Source organism: Coturnix japonica, chromosome 4, assembly GCF_054131305.1.
Source record: "Coturnix japonica strain WE chromosome 4, WE-NBRP24, whole genome shotgun sequence".
Lineage (NCBI taxonomy): Eukaryota > Metazoa > Chordata > Aves > Galliformes > Phasianidae > Coturnix > Coturnix japonica.
The window spans coordinates 43,382,723-43,400,810 of NC_140666.1; the positions used below are offsets into that span (position 1 = coordinate 43,382,723).

The 18,088-nt window shown below is 40.6% G+C and overlaps 3 protein-coding genes across 10 annotated transcripts in view; 2 read left to right on the forward strand and 1 right to left on the reverse strand.

Moving 5' to 3' along the window:
• Window positions 1-1,843: 1,843 nt before the first annotated feature.
• UFSP2 (UFM1 specific peptidase 2) lies at window positions 1,844-9,231 on the forward strand. 2 transcript variants are annotated; one of them, XM_085546664.1, is made up of 12 exons: window positions 1,844-1,891; window positions 1,981-2,059; window positions 2,721-2,901; window positions 2,985-3,051; window positions 3,343-3,500; window positions 4,269-4,461; window positions 4,985-5,131; window positions 5,558-5,722; window positions 6,711-6,835; window positions 7,839-7,915; window positions 8,132-8,256; window positions 8,471-9,231. In XM_085546664.1, the coding sequence occupies exons 1-12, from the start codon at window positions 1,880-1,882 to the stop codon at window positions 8,555-8,557; spliced, it is 1,416 nt and encodes a 471-aa protein (XP_085402790.1). In that variant the 5' UTR covers window positions 1,844-1,879; the 3' UTR covers window positions 8,558-9,231. The 2 variants fall into 2 exon arrangements, with proteins under 2 accessions (XP_085402790.1, XP_015716882.2); XM_015861396.3 differs by having other exon boundaries at window positions 3,346-3,500.
• Window positions 9,232-9,363: 132 nt separating this feature from the next.
• Window positions 9,364-15,000, forward strand: LRP2BP (LRP2 binding protein). 5 transcript variants are annotated; one of them, XM_015861397.3, is made up of 9 exons: window positions 9,364-9,685; window positions 10,238-10,329; window positions 10,664-10,846; window positions 11,420-11,562; window positions 11,645-11,750; window positions 12,228-12,451; window positions 13,140-13,305; window positions 14,437-14,524; window positions 14,606-15,000. In XM_015861397.3, exons 1-8 carry the CDS (start codon window positions 9,364-9,366, stop codon window positions 14,500-14,502), a joined length of 1,302 nt encoding a protein of 433 aa, XP_015716883.2. In that variant the 3' UTR covers window positions 14,503-14,524; window positions 14,606-15,000. The 5 variants fall into 5 exon arrangements, with proteins under 5 accessions (XP_015716883.2, XP_015716884.2, XP_085402796.1 ...); XM_015861398.3 differs by having other exon boundaries at window positions 10,733-10,846; XM_085546670.1 differs by lacking the exon at window positions 9,364-9,685 and adding an exon at window positions 9,780-9,865 and having other exon boundaries at window positions 10,238-10,525; window positions 10,633-10,846.
• A 411-nt stretch (window positions 15,001-15,411) lies between these two features.
• Window positions 15,412-18,088, reverse strand: part of SNX25 (sorting nexin 25) — a 46,471-nt gene continuing 43,794 nt past the window's right edge. For all 3 annotated transcript variants that reach the window (XM_015861380.3, XM_085546663.1, XM_085546662.1), the window contains 4 exons: window positions 17,793-17,859; window positions 17,026-17,207; window positions 16,534-16,634; window positions 15,412-16,049 (listed from right to left, as the gene is read on the reverse strand). In XM_015861380.3, coding sequence (XP_015716866.2) covers window positions 15,975-16,049; window positions 16,534-16,634; window positions 17,026-17,207; window positions 17,793-17,859 — 425 coding nt within the window. In that variant the 3' untranslated portion in view covers window positions 15,412-15,974. The remainder of the gene's footprint in view (window positions 16,050-16,533; window positions 16,635-17,025; window positions 17,208-17,792; window positions 17,860-18,088) is intronic.

The window sequence follows — 18,088 nt, forward strand, 5'->3', positions numbered from 1 at the left end:
AAAGCTCTGAGCACCAGGACAAAGTACATAGGCTGATAGAATGTAGTTAAAAGGTGCAAACTGCCAATACCCTATTTGCCAGAAAACTCTGCTTTCCCTCGTAACAGCAAAAAACACAGCCCTCTGATGGCACTGAAAGAAATGACTCTTCAGTACCAATGGAAAATCTAATACAGTATAGAAACAGAACCTAGAAAACACTAATCGTGGTGCCCACTGCAAAATGCGGTTTTTAGTCGATCACATATTTCCCCAAAAATAGAGAAATACCATTATCTTCAATAACAGAAATCAAAGACGTTACAACACATTATCAACTAGCTATCAACTTCAACAACCTGCTTTTTCATAACAGAAACCCACACTAGGTTGCTATGATAACGTAACTCAAACAAGAGCTTTGCTTTCAATATAGGTTTAGCACTCCAGTCACCTGATGATAAAAGATTTTCTCCCACCTTGAAATTTTATTGGCCTATACCAATCTTCTTGCCACAGTAATTAAGGTATATGCATCTATTGGGCATTTTCCTGTAACTCACAGTGATGTTCTGAACTCAGAGAATGCAAAATACGGAATTCACACCTTTGGATGCAAAGTTGTGCTTGGCTTTAACCACAGCAACTCTCTACTGCAGGTCAGAAGTCAACTCAGTTTGTTTCTCAGCATATAAACTGGCTTAAGTGGACAAGCACTGACAAAGTAACAAAGGACCTACTCTTACTCTTGCTGAAGCTGGTAGTAAAACTGACTTTCAGGAACAAAAACCAGCATCAGATCTCTGAAACTTATTATTATTCTCTGCAAAGCACCGTATGCATTTCCCATCAGCCCCCTGCAGAACAATGATGGTCTCTCAGCTTCCTAATAATATCACCTCATAGAAAAGCATATCTGACTACCAGCAATAATTTAACTTCCGTGACCACCTGAGGAATACTGTCTGACTTTAAAATAGAACATGAAGGAGAGAAAAGAGCCAAGCCATAGGGAAGAAGAATTGCAGCCAGACCAGCAATAATGACTCTACGATAGCCCTGTAACTAAAAACAACAAAGATAATGTCATGTTTTAAGGAGATTTTGTACAAACATCTATTCCTCTCAACACAACATACATCTAAGATTTGCAGAATAATATTTGTTTCTGGATGCACAAGCAATTCCTTAGATATTTCAGAGAAAATTACAATTATTTGTAACCCGCATTTAATTCATAAATATGCTGTGGCAAAGTGCAGGTGCTCCTGTTTTTCTTTGCTGAAGGGGATTGAAAAGATGAAGCTCTTGCCCTCTCTCGAGCAGGTGCTTCACAGAACGGCACATGTATAAAATTAAGTGGTCTTTATACATTCTATAGACGTGAATTCCTAAACAAGAAATCAAGATTTTGCTCCAAATCAGAACTAAGGCCATCAAATAACAACGAATTCAGAAGCAATTGGCCAGTGCTGTCGCGCCCTCTGCAGTTGATGTGCACGTTCTGCAGCCACACCTGGTGACTGATTAACATATGGAAAGTCAGAAGTAGCATTTCTGTGATGTTATTTGCATTTCTGTGATGTTATTTTACTTTTTTGAATCACAGCAAATTCAGTCATTGATTTAATTCCTCTCAAGGCGCTGCCTGTTAAAGGATGTAGAAACATTCTGCTGCTGCCGTGCAGAATCGGTCAGGGGTACGTCTGGCATTTACTTCCATGGGCAGTGACAAAAAGTTGCAAACCCTCCTCTGATAATTTTTTAGTGTTTATTTCTAATAATTATCCAAATTAAACATCCCACCTCCTCCCCGCCTCCTACATTGGTACGGCCCTTCCTGCGGGGCGGACCGCGCGTGCGCACAGAGAAGCGGCCGGGCTCGGCCCCTGCTGCGGCGATGCCGGACGTGGTAAGTCCGGCTGTACCGTGGCGTTGGAAGTCAAGTTCAGCCTGAGAGAAAGCGTGTTGGAATAATGACTGCTTTTTCTTCCTCCCTAGGTAATCCTGGAAGCTATGGATATACTCTTCAGAATAAGAGGCGGCTTGGATTTGGCATTTCAGCTAGCGACTACCGATGGTGCGTCTGTAAGGCTATCAGAGATTTTAAAAATGTATTAAATTGATTGTTTTCTGGGCATATTACTACATCATAGAATAACCTGAGTTGGAAGGGACCCCCCTAAAGGCCACGTGGCCCCACTCCATGCACTGAATGTGGACACCTACAGCTCCATCAGGCTCTCAGAGCCCCTCCTGCCTGACCTTGGCTGTATCCAGGCACAAGTTTGGTTTGTTTTTTTCCCTAATAATTTAGCTTTTAAGGACTTTGAGTGTAGATTTGGCCACTACCGCCTTCTAAGTTAACAAGTTGAAGAAATACAATTGAGCATTACACACATTAAAAGCTTGCTGGGCCCATAACCCAGAGGCCAATGGATCAAAGCCATCCTCTCTGCTTTTCTGTCCACAGAAGCCTGAAGCTTTAGGCTGGGTTAAGAATTACTGATGGGAGAATCTATGACAGTGTAGGTTGTTACTGGAAGCCGAGGAAAACAGTATGCTTTTGTTGAGGCAGACCTGAGTGAAATCTTACTTTTTGTTCTCATAGTTATTTTTTTGGTTATAATAGCACTTGTGTTTACGTTCATTAGCAAAACATCAATTAAAAAAGCTTGTCCAGCAGACATCACAGAAATGAGAGAATCTTTAAACTGAATTTTATACTTTATGTGTTTCAGAAGCATCAGCAAAGAGTGCATTAAAATACGTCTTCAGTGATCTTGCAAACAAGCTGTCCTCAGATGTCCTTGTATTAAGAATCTGCCACAGTTCAGTCTACGTGTGGCCCAACAATGGGATCAGCAGTGTTCCAGAGCTGACTGATGATTCTGCTTGTAAGGAGATAAAACAATTTATACAGTGAGTATATTTAAAAAGAAAAGATGATTTTATAATGGAATCATTGCATATTCTAGAAGTTGCTCTTTCTGTTGATACTTCAGCTTTGATCAAGATGATGAGACCCGACGAAAGCTTGGCAAAAAAAAGGATAAAAAGCTACAAGACACGGTACGTGACTCACCACACTAATAATTTCTGTCTGACCACCTATCACTTAGAAGTCATTAATCTGCCCTTCCTACCCTTACCTATGCAAAAGGACACATTTAAATAACTTATGAAAAAAAACCCTTAAGCTGTTAAGGTTCTGCATGAATGCAGATCAGTACATAGAAGTTTTAGTCTTTAACCCAGTTATTTCATTACCGGACTATACATCAAACTCTGTAGAGCTTTCCTTTTGTTCTCTTGGAGAATGGATTGCTGGAGATACACTGTTGGTGTCTTTATTCTGTGCAGCAGCAAGTAATCAATACTGACCTCATGTTAGAGATGACGTCTTCATTAGATGCTTTGGCTCCAGTCATCGAAAGAGAAAATAAGGAGCACCACTACATTAATATGACATTGCCGGTTGATGTTGTTGTAGCTGTTTCTCCAGAAGAAACGTGGGGAAAGTAAGTATTATCCTCAACTTGTAATTTTTTCCCCTAATTCATTTTCCACTTCATTTTTCTTGTAAAGGAAAGCTATCATTATCATGTATCAATGTAATAAACTAGCATGCAGTATTCTTGTGCTGAAATTTGTGTAAGTAATAACAATTCCTGTAGACACTTCTTAAGTGTTAATAATCATGAGACAATCTTTTTGCTGCCTATAAAAAATTCAGTTAATCAGTGTCTGGTAGATGGGATAACTGAGAGCTATTGCTTAGCAAGGAATTAAGAAAGGAAAACAATGTAAAAATCCTTGTCATTCTTACAAGCCAGTGTGTATAAAAGAGTACATCTGGTAACTGTATTATCAAAATAACACTGAGGGATAGGTAGAGGTGGGAAATGCAGTCTTTGTATTCTTTCCTTGTTTTTCCCATAGGATTTGGTTCTGTTTGATGTATGAAGTGTGCGTACGTATGTGTATATATACATCCACACGAGACAGAGTCATACTTAACTTGCATGATAATGGTTGTGTTCCCACCAGCAGACTAGGGTGGGGTACCAGCACTTCAAAGGGCAGAATCACTAAAGATGCAGCCCCTCTGAACAGTGTTGTGCTTTGAGCAAAGCACACTGAAGTCTCATCCTTCTCTGTGGGAGTGGATTGAAGGAGTGAGAAGTTCAGAGCAGGTGCAAGTATGCATGAGTACTGTTTAACAGAGAAATGAAAGTGATCTACCACTACTGCTCTGCTAGTTAAGTACTGTCCCTTATAATTCACAGGGTGCAAAATCTCCTGGTGAAAGCAATTCACAAGCAATTAACTGATATGGAAAGATGCATCATGAAATACATGAAGGGAACATCAATTGTGGTACCAGAACAGTTTCATTTCATGTTACCAGGAAAAAATCACCTTGTAACAATTTCATACCCTACAGGTATTTCAGATGATCAACTGGAAAGTTACAGAAAGGTAAAGTGTTTTCATTTAGCCAGCATACAACAAATACTAAGATAACCTGACGGTACATCTCTGGATGTAGTTAAAATCTAAGCTCTGCTTGCAACATAAAAATGGACTGAATCAGCTTGAACCATAAGCTCTGTATCTTTAATTTGTCATAGCATGCCATTTTTGTGTCTTCAATACTACTAGTTAAAACTATAATTCACTGTATATATCTATACTACTACAGAGAAAAATATATAACTTGTTTGTGTTATAGTCTATTTTATCACACTTTGATATTTGTTACTCATGATATCTTGAATGGGTCTGCAGAGGCAAGCAATGTGTAAGCAAAACCATGTGAAATAACAGGGGATGTGAACCTCCATCAGCTTCCTTAGAGGCAAGGTCTAGCACTAAACATACATGCTGGATATCAACCTAATGACATTCACTAAGCTGTTCTGTTAAGATTATAATTAATAATAGAGACAAAACCAATGTAATTTGAGTAGTACTCTTTACTTTTATTCTAATTGGCATGTAGGAATTGCATGGGTTGTTCAACCTGCCGTGTGACAGACCGTATTTCAAGAGAGCAAATGCTTACCATTTTCCAGATGAACCATATAAAGATGGCTATCTCAGAAATCCACATGTACATCTTAATTCACCTGGTCCTGAGTCTGGTGTGGTAAGTTTCAATCAAGATGTAACTTCTTAAAGGTGTTTTATTTCATTTGCAATTTGCCATTTAAAGAAGCAAATTCATTTCTGTACCTTTTTTGATAATCTATATGATGTTATTTAACCAGGTCTCCTAAGTGAAGTAGTTTCTCCACACAAAATAGCATTGTTTTAGTATATCATATTCCTCTATTCCCCCTCCTGCCCAAACTGCACTGTCTTATAAAATAACATACACCATTTTAGAAGATACCTCACATTTTTAGTATGTATTTTAAAAGTATCTCTAAAGCAACACAAGGAAATAAAACTATGAATAGAGATTTTTAGTATGCAAAAGAGGAGCAGTCATGTGTGAATAAAGTGACAGTCATATACACTTTATTTGATCTTAGCATGATCAGATTCATTTCCATTATCTGTCTCTGTGCAGGTTGCTTTAGTACATGGCATATATAGTTATCACCACTATATGCAAGATCGGATTGATGACAGCGGCTGGGGTTGCGCTTATCGGTCTCTGCAGACCATCTGTTCTTGGTTCAAGCAGCAAGGTTACACTGATGCACCTATACCAACACATAAAGAAATTCAACAGGTACAGAATGCTCATGCAAATCAATTCTTTTATACTTATTTGCTTACCTAGAAAAGTTTGTAAAGATTACTCTTAAATGGCAAATTGTTCAGCAACAGAAGGTGCAATAATGCCATCTACCAGGATGGGAACATGCTTATAAAGGTATGGTCAGGATTTAGTTTAGAAAGCAATATAGGAGGAAGCAACTTACCTCCTTCCAAAGGCTGACAGAATCTCAAGAAGAACATAATGACCAAATAGAGATACTGCTCTTGTGGCTGATAACCCTTAAATGATTGTGAGGAGGGGTGGACCCAGGGTCTGCCTCAGTTGCTCAGGTGCTCCCTGGATTACCCACACCTCCACACCTGGTGCTCAATCACTGTTTCAGGCTGGGACCTAACGATTCCCATACACAAGACATTTGAGACTTCGCATTTCTTTCTCCAAATGTTTGTGTAAAAATAAGCTTCATTAAAATAGTTTTCAAAGTATTTCCTTGGATTAATGTTCTGCCAGAAGCTCTGTAATCTTTTCACTATTTTTGCCAAATAAAAGAGAACAAAGGATGTAATCTGTCATATAAAATCAGTTTTAAAACAGACTTCTGTTGGCTGTGATTGCTGATTTGGTTCCCAGATGCTATGCATTGATTTATTTTGGGGGCCTCTTCCTCAGGCTCCTGTTTTATGGATCCTTTTCTGAGGTGCCTTGAATCCAGTGCAAATGGCATGCTCCAATATTACACAGCACAGCATCTCAGACTGAAGTCTGAGCCCAGCTCCATGTTCTCTTCTTACTGGCACTGTTGTATCACCATCCAAGTGACATTCCCAAAACTAAAACCACAGTGAATGAATTCAATAACTGTCTGTTTGCTTTTGACAGGCAAGGTCATAACATCTGTATTTATACACTTGTTTCTTTCACACTCAAAAAAAATGGTGGAATAATCTACACTATGTTGTTGAGTTTTGTTTTACTTCTTTGTGTTAACGTTGCAAAGGCCCTGGTTGATGCCGGAGACAAACCTGCAGCATTTGTTGGGTCACGGCAATGGATTGGCTCAATTGAGGTGCAGCTTGTCTTGAATCAACTCTTTGGAATAACATCAAAAATATTATTTGTCAGGTAAGAATCCATATATTTTCAGTACTTTGGTAATTATGGAAGACATTTTCCTTAAATTGTTTAACTGTCTGCATTAGCTGATGTGCAAAAATTCAGCCTGTTTCCCTTCCTTCTGCAAACAGTTTTTGGAACAACAGGAACATAGTCTGTCAATCACGAGGCACACACTGACAGTAAATTATTACCCCATCCAAGTGCAGGATTGAGGCACATTGCAGAGCAGCCTGGAAATTGTGCCCCCTCCCTGGATCTGTGTGACATTAACACAAGGGATTTATTTCCCTTCTGACAATCTGACACTTTTATGTGCAATAAAGAACCCTATGAATACATTTAGGAGAAAAAGAATGACGTTCAGTATTTACTGGCAATAAAATGACTGGATTTCTACCACTTGGACAGCGGTAAGCAGAACAAATCTCTGAGCACTCTGTGATAAATGAAATAATGGAATAGAGAATGCACACTAACCCAGCCTGTATGAAAATTCTATTCAAAACTGTTCTGCTGCCAGGGAGCACCAATGTTTTACAGGATTGTGAAATGCCAGCCTCGCTAGCGTGCTGAGGAGACTTGTCATGCTATCCACTGCCATTGACCAGCTCAGAAAGGCTGCATTTTTCTCTCAGACTTACTTTCAGCTAGCACCTGTAACTCTTTCTTTATGCAAACAGAGCTTCACAGACAGTCTGGTGCTTTTTTTTAATCTCTTGAAGGGAGCCGTCGGGGTTTACTGGCTGTTCCCACTATGAGAGGCAAACAGCAGAAGCATGGTAGAACCTGAGCAACTCCAGGTGCTTCAGTGGCAGTGAGGCTTACAGTGAATTCAGTAGCCCAGACAGAATCCCTTCAGTTGCATAAAGAATGTTTTCTTTCAGATTTTCCCATGAGATTAACACAGAAAAAATCTAAATTCTACCTGTGCAGTTAATGAATGTGATGGATAATTTAAAATACTAAGCCTTGTGGGGATGACAGATCTCGCATTCTATTTCTTACCTAGCCAGGGTTCTGAACTCGCTTTGCAGGGAAGAGAACTTGCTAATCATTTCAAGACTGAAGGAACTCCAGTTATGATCGGTGAGTACTTGAGTGTGGAAGAATGCGAGTCAGTGTTTGTGGCCTTCCTCTGCTGAACTTCATTTCAATTAGTACTGATTCAGTTTACAAGAGACGGTCAAAACCCTCAGTGAACTAAAATTATGCTCTTCTCAAGGGAGCCTAGAAAACCACACAATTTAGTTTCGAACAGTCTTGGTGAAAAAAAGTTAACAGTTTGTTTTCCTCCTGTGTTAGGTGGAGGTGTTTTGGCTCACACAATACTGGGAGTGGCATGGAATGAGACTACAGGGCACATAAAATATCTGATTCTAGACCCACATTACACTGGAGGAGAAGACCTGCATGTTATTTTGGAAAAGGTGAGACTTCATGTGCATCTGTGAATGCATATATGTTATTGAATAATGCATGGTCAACTAGGAATTGGCCATTCTGTGTGTCACTGCATTCTAGAGATACTTGAAAATCATTCATACAGATTAGAATTAGTAAGATAGATCTTCATTTAACAATGGATGTGAAAAATGGAACTCGTAGCAGATTTAAATGATGTCTTTTCTTCTTCCTGGCCAGGGCTGGTGTGGTTGGAAGGGCCCGGACTTCTGGAGCAAGGATGCCTATTATAACCTGTGCCTACCTCAACGACCAACAACTATTTAAATCCCAATCTTATGCAAGAACATGCTTAGCCAGTGTACTAGCAGGCCTAGAAGTAACTGTCTTGTTAGCTAGCAGACTAATAGATAAACTGATCAAAACCCAGTGGAAATAGAAATGATACATACCAGATTTAAATCAAGATTTGTTGTTGGTTTTTTTTTTTAATGAAATCTCAAAGAATAAGAGAGTTATCTGCTGTGAACTGCATTTTTTTATCAATTATTAACTAACTGCTACTCTTTCCTTCCTTTTGGCTAAGATAACTTTGTTTATATAACAATTTTATTATGCTTAAAAGCTCTAGAAGTTAAATGTCTGAGCCTTTTATTTAATGAAATTCTTTCCTGCTGAAAATAAAAGGGACTCTTACCATTCAGGTTCTGTAGAGCCAGGTAGATTTCACAGTACAAGTCTATTCAAAGCCATCATGCACTGCTGTCACTGCTGATAATGGTATTTTGGTTGATGGTTAAGGAAAAAAAAATAATCTGTATGGACTGAATTTTAACTTTTGTTCCCAGTTACACAGAAAGGGTGTGAGGGACTAAATTATCCTATGCTTATTTATTTATAGCTGTATGAATACAAATACTGTAGGAAAAAGCCAAACAGCCATCTTCTGTAAGAAGTGAAAATAAATGAGTTTTCCTCCTCCTCAGAAGGAGCCAATGTGACAGCGTACATCAAGCCATTGTGTTCATTGTCCAGTCAACTTGTCGGCCTTTGGATTCCCACTAATTTGACTGGGATTACAAGGCATTTCTTTTGTCAGCCAGGAGACCCAGACCTGACATATGGACAAATAAATGTTCTACGTCTGCTGTGATCAGAGCATCAGAATATGTTTGTGGTACAAGAAAACTGCCCTCTTAGTCAGCTCCTCCATCTGGGTGTCACTGAGAATACCTTACCATGGAAAAAAAACATGGGGAGCCTTCTGTGTGCCATTCTATACAGCACTCATTTGGAGCAGCACCATAACTTTCAATGTATACGTATCTGCTTCCAACTTATGCAACACCAGATTTATTTACGGAACTGCTGAAATGGTGTGCAAGGAGAACCTGGCATTGCAGACTGCTAGCTTTTATCGCTGTACGAACAGACGTTCTCCAATGGAGCCTGAAGGTACCATCCAGCCCCTCCCTCGTTCCAACGCCGTGCCACGAGCAGCACCGAGCGCCCCGCCTTCCCCCTGTCGGCGGCCGGGGCGGGCGGTAACGGCGCTCGGGGCGGGGCGGGCCGCCATGGAAGTGCAGAGCGAGGCCCTGCCCCACGCCGCGGGCAGGGGGGCCGCCTGCCTGCTGGGTACGGGGTCGGGGGGCTCCTTCATGGAAGGGCTGGCACGGCTGTGTCTTCCAGGGCCCTTCCTCCGTGTTGTTTCCGCCTCTGGCAGTGCGGCCCTCATGCAGGCGCCTGCACCTGCGGCGCTGCGCAGCGCTCCTTTTCATCTTGCCCCGACCTTGGAGGTGTTCATGGCCAGGTTGGATGGGGCCCTGGGCAACTTGATCTAGTAATTGTGGAAGTTTGGTGGCCCTGCCAGGCAGGGGGGTTGGAGCTTCATGATCCTTGAGGTCCCTTCCAACCCAGATCATTCTGTGATTCTGTGATGCCTTTTGTTTTCTTTGCTTACTGTTTCCTTCTTTTGGGAACAAACCAAGGTGTCTTATCTCTGCGCAGAGGACAACAGCCACGCTGCCTTGCTGGAGAGGAAAGCAGAAGATGGAGATCCCTGGGCGTGTTTTCTACAAGGACAGCAGTACTATGAAGAGGTTGGGGTTTTCCTTTTTAAAAGTAGCTACGAGCGAACTCCATTCAGTTTTGGTGCTAAACGACACCTTAAAAAGCAACAGGAGATGCTTGTGCCGGTGCACTGCTGCTCTGAGGTGATGAGATGGATTGCAGAACCCTTGTCCTGCATGCACCTGTTTCTCCTTCACTTGCATACCAATATTTGGGTGGTTTTCTGTACGTATACCTGAAAACACTGAACCCTTAGTTGGAAGTCCCAAGTGTTTCCACCATTTCCAGTGTTGTTGCAGTTGGTAACTCACTCTCTTTCCATTTTCTGCCAGGTCACGTTTTGTTTTGTTCTTTTTTTGCTAGCAAAATGCTCGTTTCGCTATACACCAAATACTCCTCATTTGGTGCACTCTCTTCATCCTTCTTTCCCAGGGGAGGTATGAAGAAGCATTAATACAGTTTGAAAAGATCAAGGATACGGATTTTCAGGCGCTGTATCAGCTTGGTGTAATGCACTACGATGGACTAGGCACTGATAAGGACCCCGTGAGTAACGGAGCTGTATTTTTTACTTTTCTTATAATCGTGATTTTTAATTACTAAGAGCTTCTTTGTAAACTTGATCATTTAAGATCAATAAGTGACTGGTTTAGAAGGTACGGGTGCTCACAAAGTATCATCAATGGAGGCATCGGGGCTGAAGAAATCCTCAAAACCAAGCACACCAAAACAGGCGTTCTGGAAGTAAAGGCAAGAGAGATGAAGTTACAAGGTGTCCAAGTAAAGGCATAGATTCATAGTCGTACAATAGCTTAGGTTGGTTAAAAGGGACTCCAAGGATCACCAAGCTGCAAACCCCCTGACACAGGCAGGGACACTGACTTCCATGTCTGGTACCAGACCAGGCTGCACAGGGCACCATCCAACCTGGCTTTGAACATCCAGTAATTATTGTGGGTGCACCGGGAAATAAAGATTAATGTATATTATAGAACAACAGCCATTTAGAAGCAGCATTTGTTCCAATAGTTACCAGACGGTTCCGCACAGTGCACTGACCACACTTTTAAAGGGAGGTTTTGCAGTCAAAATGTAATGATTATAACACCTCAATTGTAGGAAAAAGGAGTGGAATACATGAAGAAAATACTCAACTCTGATTCCCCAGAAGCGAGACATTTGAGGTTTGCGGCTGCATACAATCTTGGCAGAGCGCATTATGAAGGGTATGGCGCTCAGTGTTCAACCGAAGAGGCTGAAAGGTGATTGCTGACAGTGATTGTCCTGATGAGCTGAAGATGCTGAGATGCTGCTGTTGAGCTTCCTTTGTTTCTATTTTCCCAGGTTGTGGCTTATTGCTGCTGACCATGGGAATCCAGAAGCCAGCGTAAAGGCCCAGAGTACTTTAGGGATGCTTTATTCCATGCCAGATCTCAGAGATCTGAAGAAGGTAAAGCTCACTCGCACCCTGTATATATTTCATGAGTCCCAACTAATTTTGGGTTTCACAGAAAGGTTGTGGTGGTTTATTTGACCCTTCATTTAAGCCCATATGAAGAGATGGTCAGTCCCCTCCCTTTGGACTGGCTTAACACTGCTAGCTGAGACTTATTTCTATTTAATAGGAATATTACAGAGAAAGAAAGAGTGGATTAAAATTTTGCCAGCCTTGATGCCCTTCACAAATCAAGCAGGTGTTACTGGTTGACAGCTCTCAGTAAATGATGCAGGTTTAAAAGCCTTCTGGGGATTCTGCTTTCTTTTACATATAAGCACTTCTTACTGACTAGTTGATGTAAAGGGTTTGAATGAAACGGTACGCAAGACAGCCAGCTAAAGTGAATAACATCATCATATCAAAAGCTAATTAAATAATGCAAATCAGTCGTTGAGATAAACAGGAAACAATGTTGTGCCTTTTGCTTAGGCCTTCTTCTGGCACTCAGAAGCATGTGGCAACGGAAACCTGGAATCACAGGGTGCGCTTGGTGTTATGTATCTCTATGGACAAGGTATACGTCGCAACACTAAGGCTGCTCTGGAGTGCTTGAAAGCAGCAGCAGAAAGAGGAAACGTCTATGCTCAAGGCCACCTTGTGGAATATTATTACAATAGAAAATTCTTCTCAACAGCTGTTGCCATAGCCAAAAGGTCAGTTAATTTTGGTTCATTTCTTATTATTTTCATATAAGGCAATCAGCCTTACCTAAATGAAAGTGATTAAGTTCATAAACTTGTCTTCTCAAGATCAAGAGATTTGCAAGACCTCATTCTTAAAGGGAGAATAGCAGACCACTACCAAAATTAAGTCAGTAGGGTTCTGAGTTATTTGGTACAGATGAATTTCTCTTCCTGTTGCTGTGAAGCAAACGAGTCTTGAATTACAATCTCAGGTAGAGCCCTGTCTTCCTGTCTCCTTGTCCACAGTCTGGGCTGAGCTCCTGTTTTAAACCCCTAGAGGTGTTATGCTCTCCACAACCTCTATTTTTTTCATGTCATCTCTGCCCACTATCTTCTGCCTTATTAGTGGTTGGGATCCCACAGTAACCCCCCTAAGCAACACGGCCTGGGATGGGACCTAGAGGTAGCTGCTGCAGGTGGTGCCACGCCACTGTGCTTTAGCTTTGCATCACTTGCTGCTCATTGGGATGCATACTGTATATGCATTTTCTGAGCCTGAACCACAACTTAGTCATCATCTGCATGTGAGTAGCTTCTGTAATCACCTGACTGCTGCATATGCCGCTGCATAGCAGCAGCTCTGGTAATTCAGTGGTAGTTCAGCAGTGAGTGGCCCACAATAGCATTATCTAACCTAATGCTGTAAATTCTACAACAGGACTACAGAAAATGACAACGTTGAGATGCTAGCAATGCTGACTGATTGTCTCCCTGCATATATAGCCAAAGGGATTGCTATGGCTGCTTTCTACTTGGCTAGGTGCCTCCATCTCGGCCGAGGCATAGAGAAAGATGAAGCTGCTGCTAAAAAATACTATTCTAAGGTAAGCCGGTCAGGTGCTGGAATGGGCTGCCCAGGGAGGTGGTGGAGTTACCATCCCTGGAGGTGTACAAGGAAGTGTTGTACTGAGGAATGTGACTTAGTGGGAAATATTGGTGCCAATTGAACTGGATGATGGGAGAGGTCTTTTCCAATCTTGGTGATTCTATGACTCTAAAGCCTTGCAGCCAAATTTATATCTCCTGAGACTGAGTGATGCCTTGGATGTGTGTCTTTAAACTCACTGTTTTGTTTTACAAAAGGCTCTAGCTTAAATAATATTCTTTAAAAACTCTGCAAGAAAACAAAGAGTAATAAAATTGTACTGAAAACTACTGAAGAGCCTTGAAGGATACAGTCTGCCCACTTGCTTCAGCAAACAATTCATAATGACAAACAAAACATTCCATGGAAGTCAGCAAAAAGCTTAGTAAGGTGGAGGATGGAACTCCCCAAATTACTCAAGTAATTGTACCATTTTTATTATATTCTTATTGATTGAGGAGTTACTAACACTTGTGCATAGGGGGAAAAATCAGATTGTATTTTCTAAATAAGTGCTAATATTGAAGGAAGATTTACTGCCTGAGGAAAAAGACTAATAATGGCTTCTGAAAACTAAATTACATTAGTGATGCCTGTAAGTAAAGGCAAGACGATTGTGCTAACTGCAGGGAGTGCAGAAGCGTGGTTGCAGTCCTGCTAAAACGCTCTGATTTCTGCATACAGAGATCATTTGCTTCTGCAAGTAAAACACGTCAGGGCCCAGCTGGGTGCACAGTCCAAATAAATGGAGAGTTATCTATGCAAATATTAAGCTAGCAGCTGGCAATTTCTGTGACTCCTTACTCAGGGCAGCCACTGATAGAAAAGGCTTAGCAGAGCTTGCAAGCAATTGGCTGAATTTAGCATTTAAAAGATTTTAGTTGTGAAAAGCCTTTGAGAGGATAAGTCAAGGTCAGAAAAGAAACACAAGGTTGGCTGTTGTGAACACTTTTGCCAGTAGTCCTAGATAAGATGCTGGAAAAGTACATCAGGATTCCACTAAAAAATGGCATCCTTACTGGTGTTGTATTGGCGGCGTATAATTTTGTTTTGGCCACAAGCTAGTTCTCCATGTTCCTTGTTTTCAAAGGCGTGCCTTCTGGATCCTGCTGTTGCTGCTGATCTTGAACTGAAAGCTAATCTTGGAAGAATTTAAGTGTTTCCTTCAGTTCTGGCAGGTATTACATGCACTTCCTACAATAAGTCACCTTACAGTTTGAACCATGCCAATTTTTACTACTAGTGAATTCTACTTACAGAACCACAGAAGAAAAGACATCGGTGTGGAAGCATGTCTCTAGGCCACACAAGGCCTATTTCTTCTATCCTTCTTCATAATGTGATTACGCTACCTCTGTATTAGAAACAGCTTGAAGACCTTTTGGTTAGGACTGCATATGTCTGAATATGTTACAGTGAATCTTTCATCATACGACACCACTGGGAAGTTTACTGATGGCTGTGGTAAGCCTGCACACTTCTAAATACCTGCTTACTTGTTAAGCGTGGTACATGTGGGAAAGCTTCCTAGGGCTGTGCTGTCACTTGAGAACTGTTCAGCTCTGTCGCAAAAGGAGGTGAGATGTTAATAAGAACACTGATTTCACCACAGCAAATGGGTTACGCTGAATTTGAAATAAAGTAGTGAATGGCACCCAGAGCTTTTTGATGTTTAATTGCTTAGATGGGCTTTAAGACCATATTTACACTTTTTTTTTTCCCACATAAATTTAAAAAAACAAAAACACTGAAGACGTTTCTTTTTTCCTTCCTTTGTATAAAATAAAGATTTGAAGGTTGTCTGAAACCGAGTAAAACAGCCCTGAGTAATATCAGGGAAGCTACTGGAATAGTGTAATTATTATCTACTTAGTCATTCACAGAAGCAATTTGTAAGCACTACCCTCTGACCTCACGTTTAGCACAGGCATTCTGGTTGGAGATATCAGTTTAAAATACGTATTTCAGACACAGACTTCAGTAAGTCTAAAACATAAGTATTCCTTACGAAACGGGCACTGTCAGACTCATTCAGTAGTGGTTAATACAGCCTAATCATTGAGTATTTAAATTGAATTTTGTTATTTATTGCTTACAAGTGCTTCAAACTACAGGAAATCTTTGGTAAAAACAAAATTGATAAAATCGTCACAATAGCTTTACATGTAATATTGCACAACAAGGCTTTTTCAATGCACGAGAAAAAAGGAATGCTCAGATCCTCAGAGAGGAGATTAGAACTGTACAACATTCATTAGTTTACCACTATAAGCAAAACTTCTTTTCATAAATGTTTAAAATAGCTTCTGGTTTCTTTGAGCTTATATGAACATTTATTTTTTCAATCTATATTTCAAACAGAAGAGTAGTCAAATAGAACAGTTTAAATAAAAATTGGCAACTATACAACATTGTTTTGTCTACCCTACTACAGCATCAGATCTTTTCAAGTATGTTTACTTCACAAAAAAAAAAAAAAAAAAAAAAAAGAAGAAGTCTCAAGAGGAAAAAGAAAAACCCTAAAAATAATCATAGTCCGCAGCCCTCTATGGAAAAGAGGAAAATAAGTTTAATGTCTATTATTGGACATAGACATTTCTCTAGTGGTCCACTTGTGCAGATTCAAACCTAAGTGGCATTAAGCTGCTCTAAATGAGCTCGTAGCTCAGGACACAGTTCAGTTAGCAGCAGTTCCAGCAAAACCTGAAAAACAGAGAAGATATAAGGTGAACACTGATGCCAAATTAGCATTCCTTTTAACCTTTCTGATATATACAGAACATCACAGGTAAGAGCAGCACAAAAGATCCTTCTGCTCATGTTTCATTTTTTGAGGCTGTTCCGAAAGCCTCAAATTCTCCAAGCAATGCAGTGAGTGTTTGCTCCTTCTCAGCCGTAACAAATCAGTGCATACCTTATCAAGTTGGGTAACTTGGATGGTATGGAGACTCTTGTAGACAAAAGCAATACTGTATTTTAAACAGCTTTTTGTTACTTAAAATGATTCAAACGATGAAATAAGTATGTTTTTTCCTGACTTTGTTCAAGAACAAAAGAGTTACTTGCAGAGATTAGTATCATACTACTGCTACATATGCAAAACCACACGCCCTGGGCTTCAATTCCGAGTGTGTCTCAGCAATTAAGAAGATTCTACAATTAAAAGCCCACTTTTCTGGTTACTCACATAGAGTAGATGCTTGTTGGCCTTTCTTTCTTGCAGCGCATTGAACACTTTCACTACACCATGGCGGGCATTTTGCTGTCCAACGAGGCTCTGCAGAGTATCTGCAACAAACATGACTTCAGCGTACAGCTTCACTCCTGCTAGGTAGTGTCCAACCAACACTACTACCCCAAAATACATAAGGCTGGAAAATGAAACGCTGCCCTTCATAGTATAGTTAGATGCATAGATGCCATCTGCCAACCTTATAAAAGCACGCAGGTAACTCAAGTCACTGGTTGGGAAGGTACCCTTCACTTTCAAGTCAGCTGAGTTAAGTAATAATTTATGCATCTTGGTGACAATTTTTTTTTAAGTGTTAATGCAATATGTGGTCATTACACATTTGTGTCTAATGACTAAAAATCTAAAATGCAGCAGAACAGGATTTGATTAACCGATTTCCTTAGTGGTTATTGGATCTGGGATTAAGCAGAATGGAGGTGTTCTCACCTGGAATGTTTTCAAGTAGTTTTTGCTGTGCTCGCTGTTTGGTCTCCTGCCTTTGTTCATCACTCTTGGCAGTCGGTGGCGGGGCTAACTTTCCATTTGGCCAAAAAGCATCTCGAAACACACCAATATAGTAAACAAGCATCGCTTCACTGAACATCCAATGTACAGTGTCACGGATTTGCCTGTAAAAAAGCATGGAAGTGAGTGCATCACATCTTATCCAAATCTGCTTTTTTTCCCCCCTTACTAAAAACACTGGAAGCATCTTCATGTAACTACCTCAATTTACAGATGCTAATTCCAATAGCATTCAGCACACTGTACTGACCAGCAGTGCTCTACAATGGAGATCAGTACAGATAATCTGACTGAGACATACAGAAGGCTGCTCTCTAGTGCAGCCTGCAAATACATATTCCACAAAGAGCTACTGAGAGCCAGGTCATTCAGAAAAACAGGACTCATCACACACACAAGGCTGCTTCACTGAAAAGTCAAGTCTTTTAGTGTTCCCCTGTCTCCTTGTTTCTTTCAAAAGTAAATCCCTGCATAGCAGAAAAAGTCCTGCGTAAATGAGCTGAAAGATAATCCACATAATGTGGCTTCTCTGCTTCATCCTAACTGTAAACTGAGCCATGGAAAATAAATGTGGATTATCATACACAACAGAGCATCCAGATTATTATTATTGTTACTCTCAACAATTCTGCTCAGTCTTTTCCCTGTGGAACAACGTTGCAGGTTCAGTTCAAGTAACAGGCACTTACTTGTTGATGGTTCTTCCAAAAGTGACTTGTACTAGTGCAATTAATGTTTTTCTCACCCACTTAAACACTGGAATGATGAAAAAGGACAGGAAAAAAAGGTCACAGAGTTACCAACATTACAGAACCCATAATGACATCCCCATTAAAAGCCCAAACCAAAAGCCCCGCCCCTGTGTTAAATGTCACTTAAGGTACAAGAGTCTGTTTTTCCTTGACTGTTTTCTCTGTACTGTTTGCTATACAGTTTCTAAGTTCTGCAGTTGACAGAAACACACCTGCATCACGCATTTGCCATT